Raw genomic sequence first — 20421 nt, 5'->3', positions numbered from 1 at the left:
TAACCATGAAGTGTAACTTGAAGTGTACTCTATACAAGCAATAATGTCCTGGGTTGGGGAATATTCCAATGATGTTCAATAATAATTTGCTGCATTTTTCACTGCTGTATTCACATCTGTGCTTCTACTCTTTATTTCCAGTGTAGTTATTGTTTTTACGTATATAGTTTTATTCATGTACAGTTTATGTCTGATTGCCTGTAATAGTTTTATGTACATCTAAGGACCCCAAAATTGGTTGTACATCAATACAGTAATGAAGGCACTGATTTGAATTGAATCGAAAAAGATATCTTCAGAAGTTTGAGCGTTCTGTCCTGTTCAATCAGAAGGCAACCTGATAAACCAAACCATCATTGATAACACCTAAATACCAGGAGCAACCAGCCCACTGCAGACACACGAATGCACTCAAATCAAGATTCACATTTGCTTGTGACCTGCCGATATCTGCCTGGACCTTCAGCTCTTCAATCATCTGGGAGGAGAACTTTATCTAGCTGCTGCACCGTTTATTGTGCTGGCCTGTTACCAGCCCAGCCAAAAACATTAACATTAACAACATTAACAGCCAACACTATGCACAGAAAGTTTGGTGCCAATGTTTTCTGGGGATGGAGCCACCTCACCAGCTTGTCCACTGTGTCTCTCACATATGTATGAATTCAGTTGATAAAACATGAGGAACTTCCGCCTCTGTGTATCCAAGCAGAGCTGAACAGTAGCACAAAATGGCCAGTAACATACAGCAACACCTCTCAAACATTAAATTCAAACTGAGCGTTATTATCCTTGTGGGGGGGGGGGGGGGGGGATATATTGGCTTTTTTGTTACACTGTTTAGTTTGATGCACCTACACCTAATAAATTGGCAAGTGAGTGTATATGAAATGTGACAGTGCACAGCTGCAACGCAACTTCAGTTATTTGGATTTCCTGTGATTTACTCTGGATTTCAATGTACAGTCCCCCCGTTTAATTGTGGCAAAGGTGAACAGAGCTGCAGCGTATAAATTACATGAGGTACCATGTATCATTCAAGAAGCCTCACCTGAGTCTTGCTACACTCTTAAGTTTCCCCCTAAATCCATTTCCAAATTAAAATTGTCCATGCATTTTAGTGTTCGCTGCAGACAAAGCACTTCCCACTCAATTTATTTCTACTTCTCTGAAAAATGTACAGACTAATACACACACACACACACACACACACACACACACACACACACACAAGCAGCAAAGACATAAATGTCTCTAAGGTAACATCAATCCCTCAAATGTTATGGACTCACTTCTAGGCAAGAGGCATTCCTTGGCAGGACTCTCACTCCACATTTAGACAGAAACTTTCCGATTTCAAAATCAGCATTGTTGGATCTGAAAGAGGTGGCTGGACCCGCTCGCTTGGCTCTGGTTAACTCTTTTTTTAAACCCTAAAATCTTGTGTTTAGTCTAGCTGAAGTCCTGCATACTTCATCTGTCTAAAAAGATTCCATCGGCGTGTACACGTATCAGCGATAATGACAACATAAAACTGAAATATTAGCATGGATAAGCTAACCGTAACACATTAGGAGTGTGGGTGACACAGATGTAAATATTTCTGGGCTGTGATTTAGGGACATGCGTTAGAAATTAACTCATTTAAACATTTAAACCGTAAAAGAATTTAAGAGGAGATAAATTAAATGTTTTATAGCATTTTTTTATAAGGCTGCACACACAGCATCTATTGTGAACTGAAACTGTCTGGCAGTACGCATAATGTACCACACAAAGAAATAAATGATCAATAGAATCATTTTTCAAACTGCACAGGTATTCTATCAAGTTTTTAGTGAACAATGTCCAGCAGCAAAAGCAAAGGTATTTCTCACATCAATACGGCTTCAACAGAGAGACGAGAGAGGAAGACAAAAAGAGAATAGCTGACATAATGATTGCCGAGTGATTATCTGGTCTCATGCACTGAAACAATCTGCCCGGCTCTCTGGAGAGTTGGAGAGCGAGGCAACGAGACAAGATAAGCCGAGAGGAGGAGAGGTGATAAAGAGCTGAAGAGAGCGAGTCCCAGGAGAGTCAATAAAAAAAAAAGGACTGCGCTTGAAAACAAATAGAGACCCAAAGAGAGCAAGCGAGTAGAGGAGGATTGATTTTATATATAACATTGATTTAATAACTCAATTACGTAGCTCTTTATAGATCATTAAATAGGGAGAGATGATGTAATTTAATAGCTGAAGTGTGCAGACCTCCCTCTTGGAAAAAAATAAATTAAAAGGCAAACAGAGAACCCAAGTGTAAAATAACATGCAAGATATTTAGTTTTCGCTCCTCTGTCTGTCGAGGTCTCCGCTCATTTCACCACCACACACGCCATTAGCTTCAAAACAACGGTGTCATCGGGATTTGCGTCTGCTTAAAACCACAAGTGTATCATTACAATTTGCATAGATTAACATAGCATCAACCATAATCTCAGATCAGCCACGTAACTCTTTCATGTTCGGCCATATTTCCAGGGAGGTCTGACACTGAATGCATCACTGCATCACATCTTGTCACCCGACCCGACTTGCTGCCATTAAATGTCTGACAAGACAGCAAAGAAATGATTTTGTTGGATCCCAATTAGTGCGTAGTTACACTCTGATGGAACGCCAGTTTTGCTTAAATGGCAACTAGAGATTCCACTTTAACTGGTGGCAAGATTCCAGTCCTTCCTGCTAACAAGTGCCTTTGAGCAGACACTGAATCTCTACAACCTCGACTTGGTGCTACTGTGTTAGTAGTAGTAGTGGTGCAGATGATGAGTTCCAGTGGACGTGTTTGACAAATTTGAAAAAATTCCCACTATGAATTCCTGAGATATTGTGTCTAAGAGAATGGGACAGATGGACTGATGGACAACCTGAAACATAATGTCTCCAGTCTACAGCTGTTGTCAGTAAGAAGGCATTAAAAACAACAACAACCTACCAGAACCAGAATGCACTGCACCACTCCAAACAGCTGTAATGTTGCTGTGTTAGAAACTAAAACACTTTAGGAGAATGAACGGTTAAAAATGACTCTTTCCAACTTTTTCATGTGATTATCCTCAAATGTCTGCCGGCTGAAAAGTTCAAAACTTCATTATAAAAGTGAGAATAGAATCTGTACAGCAGAAATATGATGTTGTCAGTCTACATCCACAGATGTAGTTGCTCTGTGGCGGTAGATGCCGTAAGTGTCTCCAGTTGATCATCAACGGTGTCCTCATATAACATCTCCTCACCTCTCATCCACGCGTGTTCCATCAGATATGCACAAGAGGAGGGGAACCACTTCAGAAACCAAAATGAACATTACTCAAAACTAAATATGAGTAGGAAGGCTGGGGAATGGGAAATATGTCCAGTTGTTTGAACAGGTATGTAGGGAAGGTGGATATTAATATCCTGATTTCGAAACAACTCTGCTGGTGTTCAGAAACATCTTAGCATTTACTTTGAGAGGGGCTGACAATTTCCTTCGATATGTTTTTCTAAAATTTACCCCCCCCCACCCCCCCAGGAATATACAGGAACAGCCGTTTCATAACATGGCATTCATATGCTTTTGCTGTTATCCTACATTTCATGTTCTTTAACCTTCCAAAATTATACTATTGAACAGATCAAGAAAGATTTACACCACCCTTCTAAACCAAGTTCCTTCCCGTTGGGTCGGTCAATTCTGATTGAGGTGTTTACATGAAACATCTGGATTGTGACTGGGCTATTTTTCTGGTCATCCTGTTATGTCTGCTGTGCCAAACGCCAAATCTCTGCACTCACTCATTTAAAAGAAAAAAAAAAAACAGTTCTGACACGCAATTAGTGGTTCCCCACTTTTACATTATTGCTGCTTATATTGGCAGCTTTGCGTTTCTTTACTTCTTCTTAAATAAACTTTTATCCACTAGCGGCCTGACCCAAGGCAGCTAATGCATTTGTCCAGAACTCTAAAGGGCAACGCCATCCTTTGTACCTGCTAAAAGCATTCGCTGATAACAGCCTGCAGTTATCCACATCAATTGTGTCACGATTGCCAATCCATATCCAAAGAAAGACAATATTGCCCTTCATTATTGCCTCTAAACTTGCCTGTGTATCAGTGCCTTTGTTCCAGTGCCAATATGCTGGCAGGCTGTGAGGCATGACGATTGGATCTGCTCCATTCTTTTTTGCTCCTGCTTGGTGGAGCAGAGGAATGACTTTCTCTCGCTGTCACTCCCTCTCTCTCCTATCTTGTTCACTCACTTTTCTCATCTCTTGCTGTCTCTCTCTCTCTCTCTCTCTCTCTCTCTCTCTCTCTCTCGCAGTCTTGCAGGCCCTTCTCTGCAGATGCCCGTTTCTTTCCAAGATTGACTTTTTCTCCCTCTCCTTCCTACCCCATCTCTTTCTCTTTCTCTCTCTCTCTCTCTCTCTCTCTGTGTAAGGGCTTGCAGGTGGCTCTTGCTGGCTGGGTCAGTAACCAGGGGAAACTGGGGAAGAGTTCACTTCAATGGAACAAATGGGAACAAATTGATCCACTTTCACTCCTGTTTTTGTGATGCCGTTTTATTTTCAGGCAAAAGAATAAAAGCTGACCATTTAAAGAAAGGTCAAAGGCTACTGTTGCAGAACACCCATAACAACTTTCTGGAGTGAGACGGGAGGAATGTTATTCTGCCCCACTTCAGATCATGGTTTGAGCCACATGGTGCTATACTGGGCAGCTGTAGGTGCTAATGACATAGCATCAACTCCCATCAGTGGACATTCAAATGCATCTCTATTGACCACTTGTGATCAGATCTCATTTCCCAATTCTATTTATATACAAATAAAACTCTGACAATATTTGTTTTTGCAAAGTTATAACCAGTTTACTCGTAACAGTTGGTATACACTACAAGCAAAACATGCAAGTTTATCACGTATATCAAGTATATCAAATTACACAGAAATCAAACATAGCAAAGGTTGGCATGCTTCTGGAGGTAGAGTGGCCGGTAATCGTAACAGTAACAGAAGGGCCACTTGAGCAAGATCCTAAACCCCTAATTGCTCCTGATGAGTAGGTTGGCGCCTTGCATGGCAGCCTCCACCATCAGTGTGTGTGGAAATGGGTGAGCGAGGCAACATCGTAAAGAACTTGGAGTGCCGTTGAGGTGGAAACGCCACACATAAATAGAGCGCGTTTTACATTTACGTGTTTAGTTTTTGCTGCTTCGCACCAACACATGCTTTCATTTAGAGTCGTAGTAGTAGAGATTTTATTTCTATTTAAAGGAAATAACTTCAAATAACTTGTTTTGGATGACCTGACTATATGATTGCACACAGAGAGACAGCGACAGAGATAGCGAGCGATGTGTGATCTAGATTTTTAATAACATAAACAGCTATTGTCAGAAATAAGAAGGATAAGTCAAAATAATACAGACTTGGTATATTCAGTTATTTTTCATTCATTCATTGTTCCCAGCAAATCCAACTGCCTCTAGATGTTTGATGAAGTGCTAAGGTGGAGGAGTGGAGCATGAGTCAAGAAAGAACCATTTAAATACTGGGTGAAGATATGAATCACAGGGTGGATACGCACATCATTTTTCACTTTTGTTCACACTGCATGATAGCACGGGTTCTTATTAGAGTGGGGGACAACACACAATGTCAAAAAGCGTTCCATACTGTTTTTCTCGATACACCGGCCACTTTGTCTTCACACAATGCAACTTTCTAAGCAACAAGAACTCGCATTTATCTCTGCGACCCTCCAAGTGACAGCGGTAACCTCCAACGACCTCACACCGTGGACTCCAGTGATTCTCAGGAGGGAAAGTGAATTTAACTACCTGTGTTTCCAACAGTTTTGACACCACAAACAAAACATTTCTATCACTGCGTTCAACAGACTTTCCAGTAATGCTGAGGGGATCACAGTTATGAGGATTCAGACCAGCTGATTAGACGGCTTCTCTGTTTACCAGACACTCGACTGAAATTTCTGTCAATCTACATTCTATCCATTTTACTCTTTTCAAAATACTGCGTCATACATGTGCCAGCATGCATAAAAAAAAAGGAGGAGGTGGTTGCATATCCCCGCTTCTTCGATGGGAACAACTGCAAAGAGACACTGGAGTGCAGAGGGAAAAAAACCCTGTGTGGACACGGCCCCAATTCACTCAAGACAGAGAAATTTAATTTTGTCATCACAGCCATTTTGCATTTCAGTATATCCCTGAGAGGATTCAGCTGCAGACCACACCTGGCTCTCAGTTTCCTTGCACAAGTCCTGATAAATGACTTCACGTAAACAAGAGACTCACTTCGTAAAACCGTCTGGAACACCGAGCTCCTGCAACAGAGCACTGGAGAGTTTACAAGGAAGAAACAACCACTGAAGTACTCTAACTGTTGTTTACAGATAACTTGGAAGTTGCTTGAAATAAATTTTATACTTGAACTCATTTCACTCCTGAAGAGTGAAGACCAAAAAAAATAAATAAATAAATAAAAAGAACCGACCAGCCAAACCCTTGCTTGGAAATCTCAGTCAGAGTGAGTCATGGGCTTATGACAGCAGGGCTGTGCAAGGTGCAAGCTGAGCGCTCCTCACGGCATGAGGAGACCAACCCTTCCACCAGTTTTATATGCTGATGTAGCGGTCACCATCCATATTTAAGTGCTTTGTCTATATTGAATGGACTGTAAATATGGGGCAATTAAAAGTGACTTTTCAATTTCCAAATGTATTGGACACAATCCACTTTTATTTACTCAAAGGACATATCCCATAATCCCTTCTTGATGAGGTGTAAAGATTCGCAGCATTTAAACAATAAAACTTGAGATAATAAAACTTTAAAATAAAACATTGAACTCGGGGGCAGTCAGGGACCACGTACCTCCACCCACTCAAACTCATCCAAACCCAATTGAAAACTAGGTTGTGCCAAAGACCTCCCACTTCCTGTACATTACCATATATTTCTGCGTATCGTGTGAAGATGCAGTGTTATTTTTGATGTATCAGGTTAAGTCCCAGTATTAATGGGTGGCACTACGACTATGACTTTATTTCAGCTTGGAGATTTCATCAGGTTTGTAAAGGTTCTGACTTTGTGGAGCCAAGTCGTAACTGTTTCCTGTTCCTTGGTGTAATATCAATATTGTCAACCTCACCAAGGTAACATAGTTTAAGGAAAACAGCAACCAATCATCGACATCTTCAGATGGTTTTGAACAATTCTGAGGTGGATCTGGTCGACCAACTAGGAAGGGTATGTCAATGTGTACACTACAGAATTTTCTGTTTCCACCAGGGGGTGCTATAGCTAATCTGACCCAAAATTAAATGTGTTCTTGCTTGGCCCATGACACACTGCTCCACCAAGTTTGGTTACATTCTGCCACAAGGTTTTTTTAGTATAATCCTGCTGATGGTCAAAATATCCCACCAAAAACAGGAGCGTCGAGCTGGAGGTAATTTCTTTGAGGCTTTAGACTTCCACCATGTCTCTCTCTCTTTCCCTCTCTCGCTCCTGCTGCCAGTGTTCCTGGCATTCAGTCCCTTGAAAAATGGAAAATGAAATGGTCTTTGACCTGAGAGCCAAGTGACAGTGCAGTTAGGCAGATGCCATAAAAAGGTAATCTAAGCTGTGCTGCATCACCATGGTAACATGCGTGCCAATGAGTACTGTGGATGGCAGGGTGCGCCTTTCATGGCACTGCTACGCCCATCTGACTCACACACAAACACACACGGCTGTCATTATTACAAAACCTGATTGCAAAACATCATTAGCGGTGCGCCAGACTGTGCTGGTGCCAAACTGGCCATCATCTGGATCCCAAACCCACAGACAGGTCCGCAGATTACCCCGAAAGCATCTGCAAGTCAGGAGGAAACACTTAACAGCTTCACTCCACTTTTCCTTCATTTGGTTTCTCTAATTCCATCCTTCTTCCCTCTTCTCATCACTCGCCTCCTGATGCAACAGCTATTTTCCCTTCGCTCTCCTTTAACCTCTGATCTTGTTGTCTAGAATCTCAGACTCTCAGCCAGCTGGCATCAGGACACAAACCATCCTGAACCTTGGCACAAAGAGCAAGAAAACCAAAGATGGAGAGGGATGAAACTCGTAGTGAGATAAGTGAGGAGATAGTGTTTGAGGAGGAAGAAGAGTTGAGGGAAGGATTGACAGCAGCTGGACTCATCAAACTGAAATGGCTTACAAGGTTATGGAGGACAAAGAGGACAAGGAAACAGAGGCAACATCTTTTATTTCTGTTTTGCTCTCCACATTCTTTTTATAATCAATCTGATGTATCATTTTCATTCCACAGCAGCAGCACACTATCACATGCATGCACGGATAAAAACTGGACATGCACTTGGAGCCCCACAACCACATCTGCCAGATTTAATCAGCTATTTTTTTTTTTAATTCATGCGAAGTTTTGTAAGAGACATTGTTTTTCCAAGATCAAGTGACGCACAAGCTGGCGTGAAATGTTTCAGACACAAATCCATTTATGCGGTCTGCACAGATAAATCCAACCAAGCCAAACACACCAGGCTGTCCCGTATGATCACGGAACCTGCACTGGGTTCAGGTTTATCAATAATACAGCAACCAGGGTTTTATTGACCTGGTGCAGCGATGAAGAGCACTGACAGGACAAGAGGAAGAGTTTGCCTCAGGTGGAAGTAGTGACGGAGCTCCATCACCACAGTATAAAATACGCTCAATGATCACAACGCCAAAGAGTCAGGCTGGTTGGCATTGCTGCAAGAGTGTATGTTTAACCATGGCATCAAAATAGCACCAGAGATTAGCATATTGAGCTGGTGTATACTTTTTGGTAGCTTTAGTAAAAGCAGCACGCAGGGCAGTGACAGTGTTTATGTGGTTACTATTTTATATGTTTAAGTTCCAGTCTGAACACAGAACTCTTTGCGGCTGAGTGGAGTGGTCACATCTGAACTTAAATAGGTATGTAGAGGGCAGGGTGTGTTGTTTCAGCGGATATTTAAAAAAAAAAAAAAAAAAAAAGCATGATGGCTTACTAAAGAAAAATATGTAAGACTTGATTTATACGTGGATCAAATTCTGTTTTACAATCATGACTACTTTTTCTGTAAGACATATTTGTGGAAAATTGGCACATCCTAATTCCTAAATCATTGTATTATAAATCCGTATTTTTTCATTTACCTCACACACTGAGGAAATGGTCCCAGGTCGTTTGTCAATTTTTTATTTTTTTTTTAAACATGTATTTGTTGAGTTTTTACAGTTGTAAACATAGATTCAGCAATAAAATTACAGACAGGCTATAACTATAAAATAATCCCCACCACCCACCCACCCCCCACCCCAAAAAAACAAAAACAGCAAAACATGTCCGTTAGGAACTTAATATTTCAAGATTCCTGATTTTCTTCAATTCCACGGATTTCCAAGAATGCAAGAAAGGGGCTCCAGCTCTCTTTGACTTACACAATCAGAAAGAAATCAGCCAAATTCAGTTTTTCAAGGACAAGGCAGGCTGATAACTCTTTCAACCAACGACCGATAGACGGCCTCTTAATGTCTTTCCAACATACAGAGATCAGTCGTCTAGCTTGTAATAAACGGAAGTCAGTCAACTTCCTCTCTTTGCTATTCAGCTTACAGTCCATTGGGTAGAGGTTAAGGACACAAAATGCTGGGCAGTTGGGCACTGGATTCAGGGTCGTCTGAGAAATGCATTTTATAACTTCATTCCAGAATTTTTGTATTTCAGGACATAAAGTCCCCTTTTCAACATTGCATTTAACACAGGTATCAGGAATATTTGGATTCACCTTATGCAGTCTATCTGGTGTAATGTAGGTTCTCATGATCCAATTATATTGAATCAGTGTGAGTCGTTTGTCAATTTTGACAGCAAAACCGTTAAGCTACATTTCTCTGTAATTATCTCCAATAATAATGCACTTTATGAGCATTCTGACCTTGGAAATAATACAGTACAATAACATTAACTCAGGCTCCACTGGCCTCTTTCTGCTTTTTTACTTCAATCTATTCCTCACTTACCATCACGAAGGGAACACTGGTCATGTGAAATAAGGGAATCCCATTCAAATGTTAGGTAAACTGAGTACACGTCATCATCACCAGTCAGTGTGTTTCCATGCACTGTATGCACAAGTAACACATCCTGCCTAAATGATCTTGACATTTTGCATTGAACAGAGCAGAGCAGAGCAGAGCAGGCGTACCTTTGGCTCCATGGAGATGAAACTATGGCGACCACGGCTGGACAAAGTTGACCTCTTGATGGTCCGACTATGGAAGAAATGATAGTGGTCTTTGAGATCCCCGATCTGTAAAGGACAAAAACAAAAATAAGAAACTTTCATTACTTTCGAGGTCTTTCTCAATCAAGGATGCACCAGGTTTCAGAGCTGGATGGTGTATTTAAGCTTTTATACATCAAACTCAAGTTGAGAGCGGGCACTGCGATTGGTTGTTGTCCTCAACAGCTGACTTCAAAGCTTCATGATTAGAAGTAACAAAAACCTTCAAAGGAATACAGCAGACAAAAGCTGTCATAAATTTACAAAGAAACAAGTCCTCTCGTAGGTTTTTTTTCCCCCAAGTACAGCATTCAGATTAATGTACTTCATTGCTGTCCGCCACCGCATATTCATGAGAAATACAGAACCGGCAGCACAAATAGTGTAGAGTGAGTAGCAAATTCTACTTGAGAAGTTTTCAAGAGATGTAGTTAAGTGGTATCTTTTTACTCAACATAATGTTATACATCCAGTTGTTTCTCTTAAAACTGTCAAGCAAAAGAAAAAAAAAAGGGTGAGACAAAAAGGCCAGGCAATTCAAGCAAAAACAGATGAAGACACACAGACGGACCAAAACGGCTGCAGGCTGAAAGTCAGACGAATGTACAGACAGACTTTGAGTGACGGTGAGATGAGAAGAAGAAGAGGAGAGGATCTGCACGCAGACAGGAGGCAAGCTGCTGGATGGTGATTAGTTTTAATAATTGATAAAGACCATACAATCCCTCAGATGATCAGACTGTCATGGCTGCCAAGGGTCCTGTGGTGCGTCACTGATCCATGGCCGAGCTCGGCCGTCACAGAGCCCATTAGATCGGCTTTCAGCTCAATTATCACGCGCGCACACACACACACACACATTCTCCAAGTTAGAGAACGATAAAACAAGAGACAACAAAGTGGCAGCAGGTCGAGCGAGAGCACTTTTCAACAGCAGTAAACACCGGCTGAGCCTGCAGCACACATCAGAGGAATTAGGTAAAGCATTCTTCATACTGACGGAATCAGCTTCTGTAATAGGCGGCTGCAACTTTGGATGTTTCTCATAGTGTAAACAGGTCTCAGCATATCAGGCTGTCTATTAAACAGACAGTGGTAGCCCGATACTCTATTTAGCTAACCAACATGTGCACTGACATTCACAGGACACCCTTCCCTCCAGGAGTGTTAGCTGGAAAAGCTTTACACACGACATTAAACACCCCTCTGGTTCTGCTGCACTGCTCTTAACTCACTCAGTTTTTAAAAAAAATGCCCATTTATTCCAATAAGCCCAAAACTTTTATAATAACTTCAAGTGCATCAGGTTTGATGTTGAGCTTATCAACTTCTTTTCATCTCAAGTTCCAGTCTGCAAACGTCAGTGGCTGCAACTTTTTTAATTCTGCTGCAACCGAGGGAATCACAGCTGCAGCATCACAGGCCTTGGAATGATGGTGAACAAAACAAACTTTGCAGAGAAATCATTTGCACTTCTCTGATTCATGGATCATTTGAGCCAAACCCAGGAAAAGATGGGAATCGCTGAGGTTTATTCATATCTATTAGATTCTGTTTATTAATCGGAATCTTTTTTTGGGCGTGTCAAATAAATTACAATTCTCCTCTCAGGGCTTTCAACAGCATAGACCATCATTGTTTTGCAATGCGCAGAAAGACACGCTGGCGTTGATAAAAGGAACTGATACACTTGGAGGCAAACAATGCCGATATGAGTTTAGTTTTCAGGTTCTCTGCAGCCCAAACAGAGATCTCAGAAGATGAACTGATTTTCTATGATGGGGTCTGACGGATAGTTTTGTGCAGTTCAGATACATTCTTGCTGCTGCCCACAGTGGACAACAGCACCATGAAAGGCTTAACACACGAAGGGATCTCACACATGCTACAGAAAAACTAGCGTGTGTGTGTGTGCGTAATTTAGAAAATAAACATCTGGTGCATGGTGTAGATGATATTTTACACCTTCACTGTGCAAATTAGGGGTGCAACAGTTCAGCAGGCCCCCCGATTTCCATCTGTATCGTGTTTCTTTGGAACACGGTTTTGATTTTAGCTGGACTTTGACACAAACCTTCCTCCTAATGGCAGAAAAACAAACTACATACTAAATCTTCTCTGCACCTCCACATAAAAAGGTGGAACTGACGAGCCATGTGTGTATGCGTGTGCAAGTGTACATACAACGAAACATGGCTTTTCTTTCCTTATAGGACAGAAAATTGTGATACACGTATGCAAACCAAGCCTTGAGTTGTGAACGGTTCATTTTTACGGTTTTGTTGTTGCATTCCTCCTCGTGCAAATGACACCAAGTAACAGCTTCCTTTTATTCTGTCCTTCAATGCTCGCCACTCGCTCTTCATTCTCGTGCCCTGAACCCCCAGAACTTTACCTCCACGATCAGACATGAACTGTTTCAGGTTGAATAAAAAGTCATATTTAAAAGTCTAGATTAAATAAAATCCTCAGTTGTTTATGCGATGAATTTTACTGTAATCTTAGGACAAATGTAGACAGGTGACTTCAAGACAACCTGATCTGATATTTTATCACTGATGCTTCCAGCACTGGTCCACTTCTGGTCTGGGATCAGCAGCGTCCCTCTCTGCTCTTCAAAACAACACTTTGAGCAGATATCTCTGTCTGGGGACCTTGTCAGCTGATTTAGACTCAATTTGGGCCACTGTCTTAGTCTGGGAAGGGGGCTCCATGGTTAAGAGGATTACCCAGAATTCCCCCACAAGGTGCTCTCTCTCAGTCCATGCCAACTCTTTTCATCCATCCATCCATCCATCCATCCATCGTCCCTTCTGTTGCTCCCTCCTCCCTCCATCTTTCAGTGTGTGGTTATCTTTGTCCATTCTCCTCTTTCCACCCCTGTCAAAAAGACTAATTGTCCTTCGCTCACCCATTTCTCGACCCATCCCCCCTGCTTTTAACTACGTTGATTCCCTTTACAACTTGACATTTTGCTCATTTGGCAGATATATCACTAAATCGTTGATCGCCGTGAACATTCCTGCACATAACAACACAGATCAATTGAAATTATTCCTTTTGAACAGTTCAAATGTGTTTTATCTAATCAAAATACACCTCTGAGGCAGCAAAAAAATGGATTGCAACCCCGGTCGTTCACGTCACTATCTATACACATGAAAGGTGCGCCGATCATGAGTGAACGGGATGATGATGGTGGGTGTCAAAGTTCAAATTAGGAAACCAAGTTGTGGGAGCGGCTTTCAGCTGACCCCGCAACCAGGAAGTGAAGTAAAACTCTTGTCTATGAGGTGTCAAAGTCCAATGAACGCTCCATATTGAGATGGAAATTAGGGCCAATGGGTGGGGGTTGGGGTGGCACAGCACTCCACAGGGGAATTCCTATGGGGGGCTGGTATGGAAAGTGGAGGGGAGGGGGGGGGCTCCACACATTAGTTCCCGTCAAAGAGAGGGGATAAACGAGGCCATTAAGGCTGCTCTCTGGGGAGTATAGTGGGTGGGCGGGCTGGATAAGGCGGGGAGGGAGGAGAGGGTTGAATAGCTGTTGACTAGGCTACCCCACAACAACCTGTCAGAATGCCCCCCTGTTCCACGCCGTCTACACGTCGAGCGCTGGCAAGTGCAGGCTTGAACTACCCACGTATTTTGGTCACGTTACTGTGGAGTATGTGTGAGGTCCACGCTTGTTTATTTCTTTTGTCCCCAAAAGGACACAGGATTTCTCTTTAAACGTAACCAAAACAAACGTCCAAGCGACTGGGTAGACCCCCTCCTCCTGAGAGTGTGGAGGCATCTGTGATTACTAAAATGACATAATGTGAAGACAGACCTCGCATTATCGGAGGCATGCGCGTTTCTTCTCTGGATCGGAGTTGTGACAAGCTTATCTTTGGATTCATTCTGGTAGAGGCAGAAGAAGTCTGCCTCGTACCATCTATTTGAGAATACTGTGGATATCAATTATAAGGCATTGACCCAAACATGCAGGCTGACCTCAATGTGGTATCTGGCAGTGAAGCCAAGTGAGCTGAATCATGATTACAATTACAGGAAAATATATAGGAAGCTTCCAGCACTCAGATCTGGTCCCTCTTGAAAAAAAAATTCAAACTTGTTGTTTTATTTTCTATTTTATGTATTAATACATGTTGCCAAAAATCCCGAGGGAAAGTTTTTCAGTCCCGTTTTATAAAATGGCACACAAAAAAAATCATCGACTGTTTAAGTCTTTTGACTGTGAAACTTTGAATGTCCAAACCAAGACCATAAACCGAACCGCACAGGCTGTCTCACTTGAGTGTCAAAAGGGCCGAGCACATGAGAGCTCCGGCCGGGGAGCACCAACGCAGCGACCACCAGGCACCTGTTGTACCATCCTGTTCTGTCTTTGTCTGATGCAGCTTCTCTCCTCCTCCTCCAACTACTTCACCTCTAATGTGACACAGAAGAAAACACTTCGGACTTTCCATGTCCTCTATGGCGACCTTTGAACCCCCCCCCCCCACACACACACACACACACACACACACATACACACACACACGCCTAAATTAAGCACCATGACACTTTTAGAAGTTGACACAAAATTAAAATGAAAAAAAAGAAGGAGCGAGTGACATACCTGTCCCATGTTCCTATAGCCATATTTTTCCGCTATCCGCTCGGCCACCTCGGGTCCCCCGGCTATCCTGACTGCCCAGTGGTTCGTGTAAATCCGAGCGTTGCACGGCGGCGACGCAAAGCCCAGACTGAGCGCCAGTACGCACAGCAAGCTTCTTCTCCAAGCGGCGTTGCGGACCATCTTCCCCCACTTTTCACCCGACTCTTCTCCACCTCCTCCTCCTCCTCAGCCGACCAGGCAAACAACCAAACTTCTCTTCTCGCTGAGAAAGACTCTCATAGAAACCCAACTATCCGGGCAAAAAAAAAAAAGAAAACACGGAGAGAGAGGGAAAGAGAGGGAGAGAGGGGGAAGGAACGGAGCCCCGAAGAGGAAAAAAAAATCTACCTTATCCTCAGACCTCTGCTTTCCACATGGGAGACTTGGAAGTTTGTGTGCCCCTCTCCGGTCCTCTCTCTCTCTCTCTCTCTCTCCCTCTCTCCCTCTCCTTTTTTTCCACGGCGGCGGAGGAGGAAGTGTGCGCGCGCGCGCGCGTATGTGTGTGTGTGTGTGTGTGTGTGTCTGTCCGTGCGCCGCCGCGTGTATGTCAGCGTGCGCGCGGGGCTCCTCAAAGCTGATTTCTCTTCTCCTCGACTACTCGGATGTTGCTCGTTCAGCTCATCGGGCTTTCATGTGGCGAAATGGCTACAGCGCCTCCTCACAAATAACTAGCTGACACTCGGGAGAGTAGAAACAACTAAAGCCGCGGGGTTTCCCTCCCGAGCTCCGCTGGGTCTTAAAGACACTCTGCTTGGATTCGCCGCTGACCTGACACTGCTCAGGGGGGGTCAAACTGGGGGCCAAGGAGCCCCCCGGGGGCCCCGCCTTAGGGGGGGTGATGGGGGTTCCTCCAGACAAGCTCAAAATTAAGTTTTGTTTATTTCAACCGACTGAAAGTCATAACGCTTTGACGAAAGTGAACTTCTAGAATCACAAGGAGCGAGACTCATAAACTGGAGTTAAGATGTTAATTGGAGGTGTTTCAGGCAGGGAGGGTCCCCATCACAGTTGATCTCCAAAAATATGAAACATTTTTGATTATATTGAGCCAAATCACAGTATTTCATGATAATTGTAGGTCATGAACCACAGTCTTGAATCAGGGCTGCCCAGAGTGGGTTCTAGAGGCCAAATTTAGGCCCCTTTTAAGTTTGATTTGGTGGTCTCCATGTAAAAATAAATAGGTAATGATAGACGCCCCCAAAAAATCCTTTTGTGAGGTAAAATTATATTAAGATATGTACGCTGATGATTCATTATTTTTGTCATAATTTAAACTAAGCACAGGATGTCAGTTTGACACAAGTGAATTAAAAACATAGTCAACAGACCCAGTGCAGTCAACTGTACTCAGACAAGAAGCATTTTAACACGAATTATGTGTTTGCTTTTGGCCTGCAGCCCATTTAGTTTGAGTTTCAGCCCTCTAAGAGAAAAAGTTTGGACACGACTACTTTAAACTAACAGCTGGATATGAACAGCTGGATATGTCCAGGGATAGGAGTAAACCTGACCCTGCTGTGACCCCGTTTAACCCTGGACTACTCTAATCCCACCTATGTAAAGTATGAGGGCCAGACCAGACCGATTCCAAACCAAATTATCTTGCTGTTGAATTTGAATTTGACAGTTTTTGTTATTCAGACATGTTGATTCGTTTATATTTATGCTAGCAGTAAAATACAAGGAGCAGAATTATGGCAAGGCAAGGCATAAAATGTTTTTTTTTTAATATTTAATTAAACATAGAAGTTGAGAATTGTATATCTCTAGCTGTACTGCCTTGGATTTATGCTCATACATACATATTTTGCACCTATGTACACCCTTTCCTGCATTTTAAGATGCCCAAAACAACATTATACAACGCATACACACATATAGCAAAACAAAACTACTATTTTTTTTCTATGCAGGTTTTTTTTTTTTGACCAGCCTGACTGCTGCAGAAGGGTTGCTGTTTTAAATATTAATTATTTGGTCCAACAACCAGCAGAGTGCAACAATTATAGGAATATGTAGAGTTTAGAATAAAATCAGCATGACTGATCTAAGTAGCCTGAAGCAGAGATTATATCTTTACCAATGTTCATTTGGGCAGAAGAGCTTTTTGTTTTAGTAGGTGATGTTCAGCTGGTGATGTTTCTAGCTGGTGTTTTGTCTCCTAAATTTCACTTTTAAAAGTTCACCAATTAACAAATGGATGCATACCACTTTGGATGTGACTCCCCCATCCTGCACCTTGATTCTGCTGCTGAATGCAAGCCTTGTCAGTCTCCTCCTGGGCCATATTGACACAGACATACCGATGTTAAGTTGGGTAAACTATGACCTCCACCTTGGTCACCATCTGATGGGAAGCAGACATAAGTTGTGCTGTCCTCTGACAAATATCTCTCAGCTTTATCATTTCGCTCTGGCTCTGTTACAGTGGGTAAACTGGACTGACCTAAGTTGGGCACCCACCACCACCAGTCAGACCCTTTGACCTTTACATTGGCTTTGCTGCATATTTGCCCTTCATCAGTGACGCTCGAGATGTCATGCCTCGACATCGCAATACAGGTCACAGCTGACTAAACGCTGTCGATATGGAATGTGCCTGGTATTATGTGCAGTTGAGCCTTTCATTCACAGCCTTTGTTGATTGACGGCTTTTTGTTTTGCAGCAGTTTCCCGGGGACGTCTCTGTGCACAGCAAAAACTCTGTTCTGCATGGGATACAAGTGAAAATCAGCATAATTGCGCTAATTGCAGCCAATTTCTCACTGAATGGACCCCGCTGTCAGATCTCACAACAAGCAAGAGGACAGGAACATCTCATGGTCCCCCAGATGGAGATGAAAGCGAGTGGGGGGGGGGGGTGCGGATGGAAGGGGTTTGTAGTTGGAAAGAGAAAAAAAGGAGATGTGAAGAAACACAGCAGAAATTGATTTGAGGATCCAAATCAAGTACCCAGGTCATGAGGCCACCCTGAGCTGTAGGGCCCCCAATTTCCATTCAGGTCTATAATGTCGCGATATCCTGCATGACAGCCTCACAGCTCCCCGAGTTCCTCCAGGGAGTGAACCGAGTGAACCCCAACAAAACGTCTTTGTCAACATCTGAGAGCGGAGCGGTCACGAGTGTCAACAAACACTGAGGGGCATTCCTGTGCCTCTTCAGTGAAATAACAGGGTCCATCATGTGTTTAGGCCAAACACAATTTAGGGGAAAACTCCTCACAACCCCCATGGTAGGACACACTGGAAGGCCCCGATAGGAAACTGCAGCCAACTGGCTTTATTCGCAGAGGACACAGCTAATTTGTTCATTCAACATCCAGCCAAACGAGAACCTCCCACATGATTTTCTTGTCCCATTAGGACTATCGAACATGTGCGTCCCTCTTGCATCTAAATGCATCTCCATCTAGAACTCCTTAGATGCAACATGAGGACAAAACCGAATTGTTTTTGGGGGGCCTTGACATTCCTACTGCATTCATTAGATGAGTCCATAGGATCTACCCCGCTCTTGTGGAACTCCTGATCTTGTTTGTGAACATTTTCTGAAAGCTCAGGTTTCATCAGTCATGAATGCAACTTCCCATGTTCCACACACCACCAAAAAACATATCCAAGCTCCATTTGAAGGCAGCACATTTATTGAAACATCAAATTCAACATGGAATCGCTTTTGGTTTCCTTGATTCTGACCCGACACCTTAAACTATCAAAAGAATCTGAAACTTGACGTTAAATCACGAGCTTTGAGAAAGTTGTTCATACTTTTATTTCAGCACAGTTTTATGACTGGAGTGGATTCCTCGCAGGTTCTGGGACATAAATTAGCTTCAGCAACAAAGATCAGCATGTAAAACCATCACATTCTTACAGGATCAACTTTCTTTTGAAATCTAGAAATGAGAGAGTGGTTTACACAAAAGTTAACTTCTGAGATTTCCTGACCCAGTATGACCCTTGCGGATCCTTCAGGTCAGCTGGATCTGACATTTAGCTTCTTTAGTTCTGTCTTCATCTCTTCTGCTGCTCCAGTGCGGAACAAATGGCCAGACTTCCAGAATACCTTCCTTACCTACGAATTTTTTTCTGCTTCACCTGAGCATCTTAGGTGTTTATTCCTTCCCCTTTCTCTCCCTCTCACCCCCTTTCTCTGTATCTCTCTCTGGGTGGGCTTCCAGGGTTGACCTTTCAACTTCACTTTGACCTTTGACTGTGTTGCTGGAGGGTCCTGAACTTAAGGTACAATAGCGCCTGCCACTCACTGACTTTCTCTGCTCTGCAACCAAACCTTAGATCAGTCCTTTCTTCTCCTCGTCTTCCTCTTTGTCTGCCACATACCAGTGTTAAAATAGTCTGTTCTGGGGCGTTAACACATTTAAGGGTGGAGAGAAGACTAGAACTACAAAACTTTGGTCTCCTGTGACTGGAAACTAATTTCAGATGGGGTCGGCAGGGTCGAAACGTTTGCATGTTTTACATTAATATGTGTATTCATGGCATGTTCACTTGATTTGTTCAAACATGTTATGTCCCAAAGTGCACCAGCTGATGCAGTATGGAAGAAAATCCTCAATATGTAACCCGCACTTGGTATAATGTAGCTATGGTGCCACCTAGTGTTGACTAATATGACTACAAGGACTATATTGTGGCTGAGCTCTTTCATTTCCTTTATATTCATAAACATTTCCACCTTTTTTTCTCACTGCAACGCCGAGTCATCTGTTTCCAAACCATCACGTTTGTGCTGTTTAACTATTCAACTTATCAAAAATCACAGAAATTTCTATGAATTTCACTTTAGAGCATTAACAGAACCACTTTCGGATTTTCTTACACATGCAAGATGAAGGTGCTTTCAAATAAAGACGTTAAAATCATTTCAATCTCTTGTCTTTGTCTGCAATATTTATAACGGCTGAATCTAATCAAACAAAATTCTATCATAAAGTGCCTTGATTAAAATACATAGTCAAAAGGAGCTGCTGTTTCCCTAGCAACAATCAAAAATGGAAATTCTCTTGGGTAAACATCAGTCCTCCTTGCACAATCAGTGTCTGATCATCTCAGCAGATTTATATTGTCTCAAGGTTTTGTTTTTTTGTTTTTTGCTTTGCTAAAAAGCCTGGATGACTAATAAACAAAGCTTTTTTTTTCAGTTGCAGTTTTTTCCAGTTGCCCTCCTTCCAGCAGTACCACTTCTCTTGACAATACACCAAGATCTTATCTGCTCCCCCTTCCTCATCAGTACCTCCTGTACTACCTGGACAGTACCTCAGTAGTGAGGTCACACTGACAAATTACTACATTACTGCACAATTTCTTACCACAACGTCTTTGTCCAAGTATCATATTTGTTCAAACCAGGTTACACTAGCTCTGAATTACTTA

General features: G+C 42.6%; 1 protein-coding gene across 2 annotated transcripts in view; it reads right to left on the bottom strand.

Annotated features, from left to right (window-relative positions):
• The window catches only part of pcsk5b (proprotein convertase subtilisin/kexin type 5b), an 82577-nt gene extending 66875 nt beyond the window's left edge, over window positions 1-15702 (bottom strand). Inside the window, exons 1-2 of one of the 2 annotated variants that reach the window (XM_086206230.1) lie at window positions 14987-15702; window positions 10285-10389 (exon numbers count right to left, since the gene is read on the bottom strand). In XM_086206230.1, the coding sequence (XP_086062356.1) occupies window positions 10285-10389; window positions 14987-15166 (285 nt within the window). In that variant the 5' untranslated portion in view covers window positions 15167-15702. The remainder of the gene's footprint in view (window positions 1-10284; window positions 10390-14986) is intronic. The other variant, XM_086206229.1, reaches the window with a different exon arrangement.
• Window positions 15703-20421: the final 4719 nt, after the last annotated feature.

The sequence above is a fragment of the Aulostomus chinensis genome, chromosome 6, assembly GCF_037954235.1.
Source record: "Aulostomus chinensis isolate RoL2024-O1b breed Wild chromosome 6, RoL_Achi_v1.0, whole genome shotgun sequence".
In the NCBI taxonomy this organism is placed as follows: domain Eukaryota; kingdom Metazoa; phylum Chordata; class Actinopteri; order Syngnathiformes; family Aulostomidae; genus Aulostomus; species Aulostomus chinensis.
This window is presented reverse-complemented; position numbering and strand designations above follow the sequence as displayed.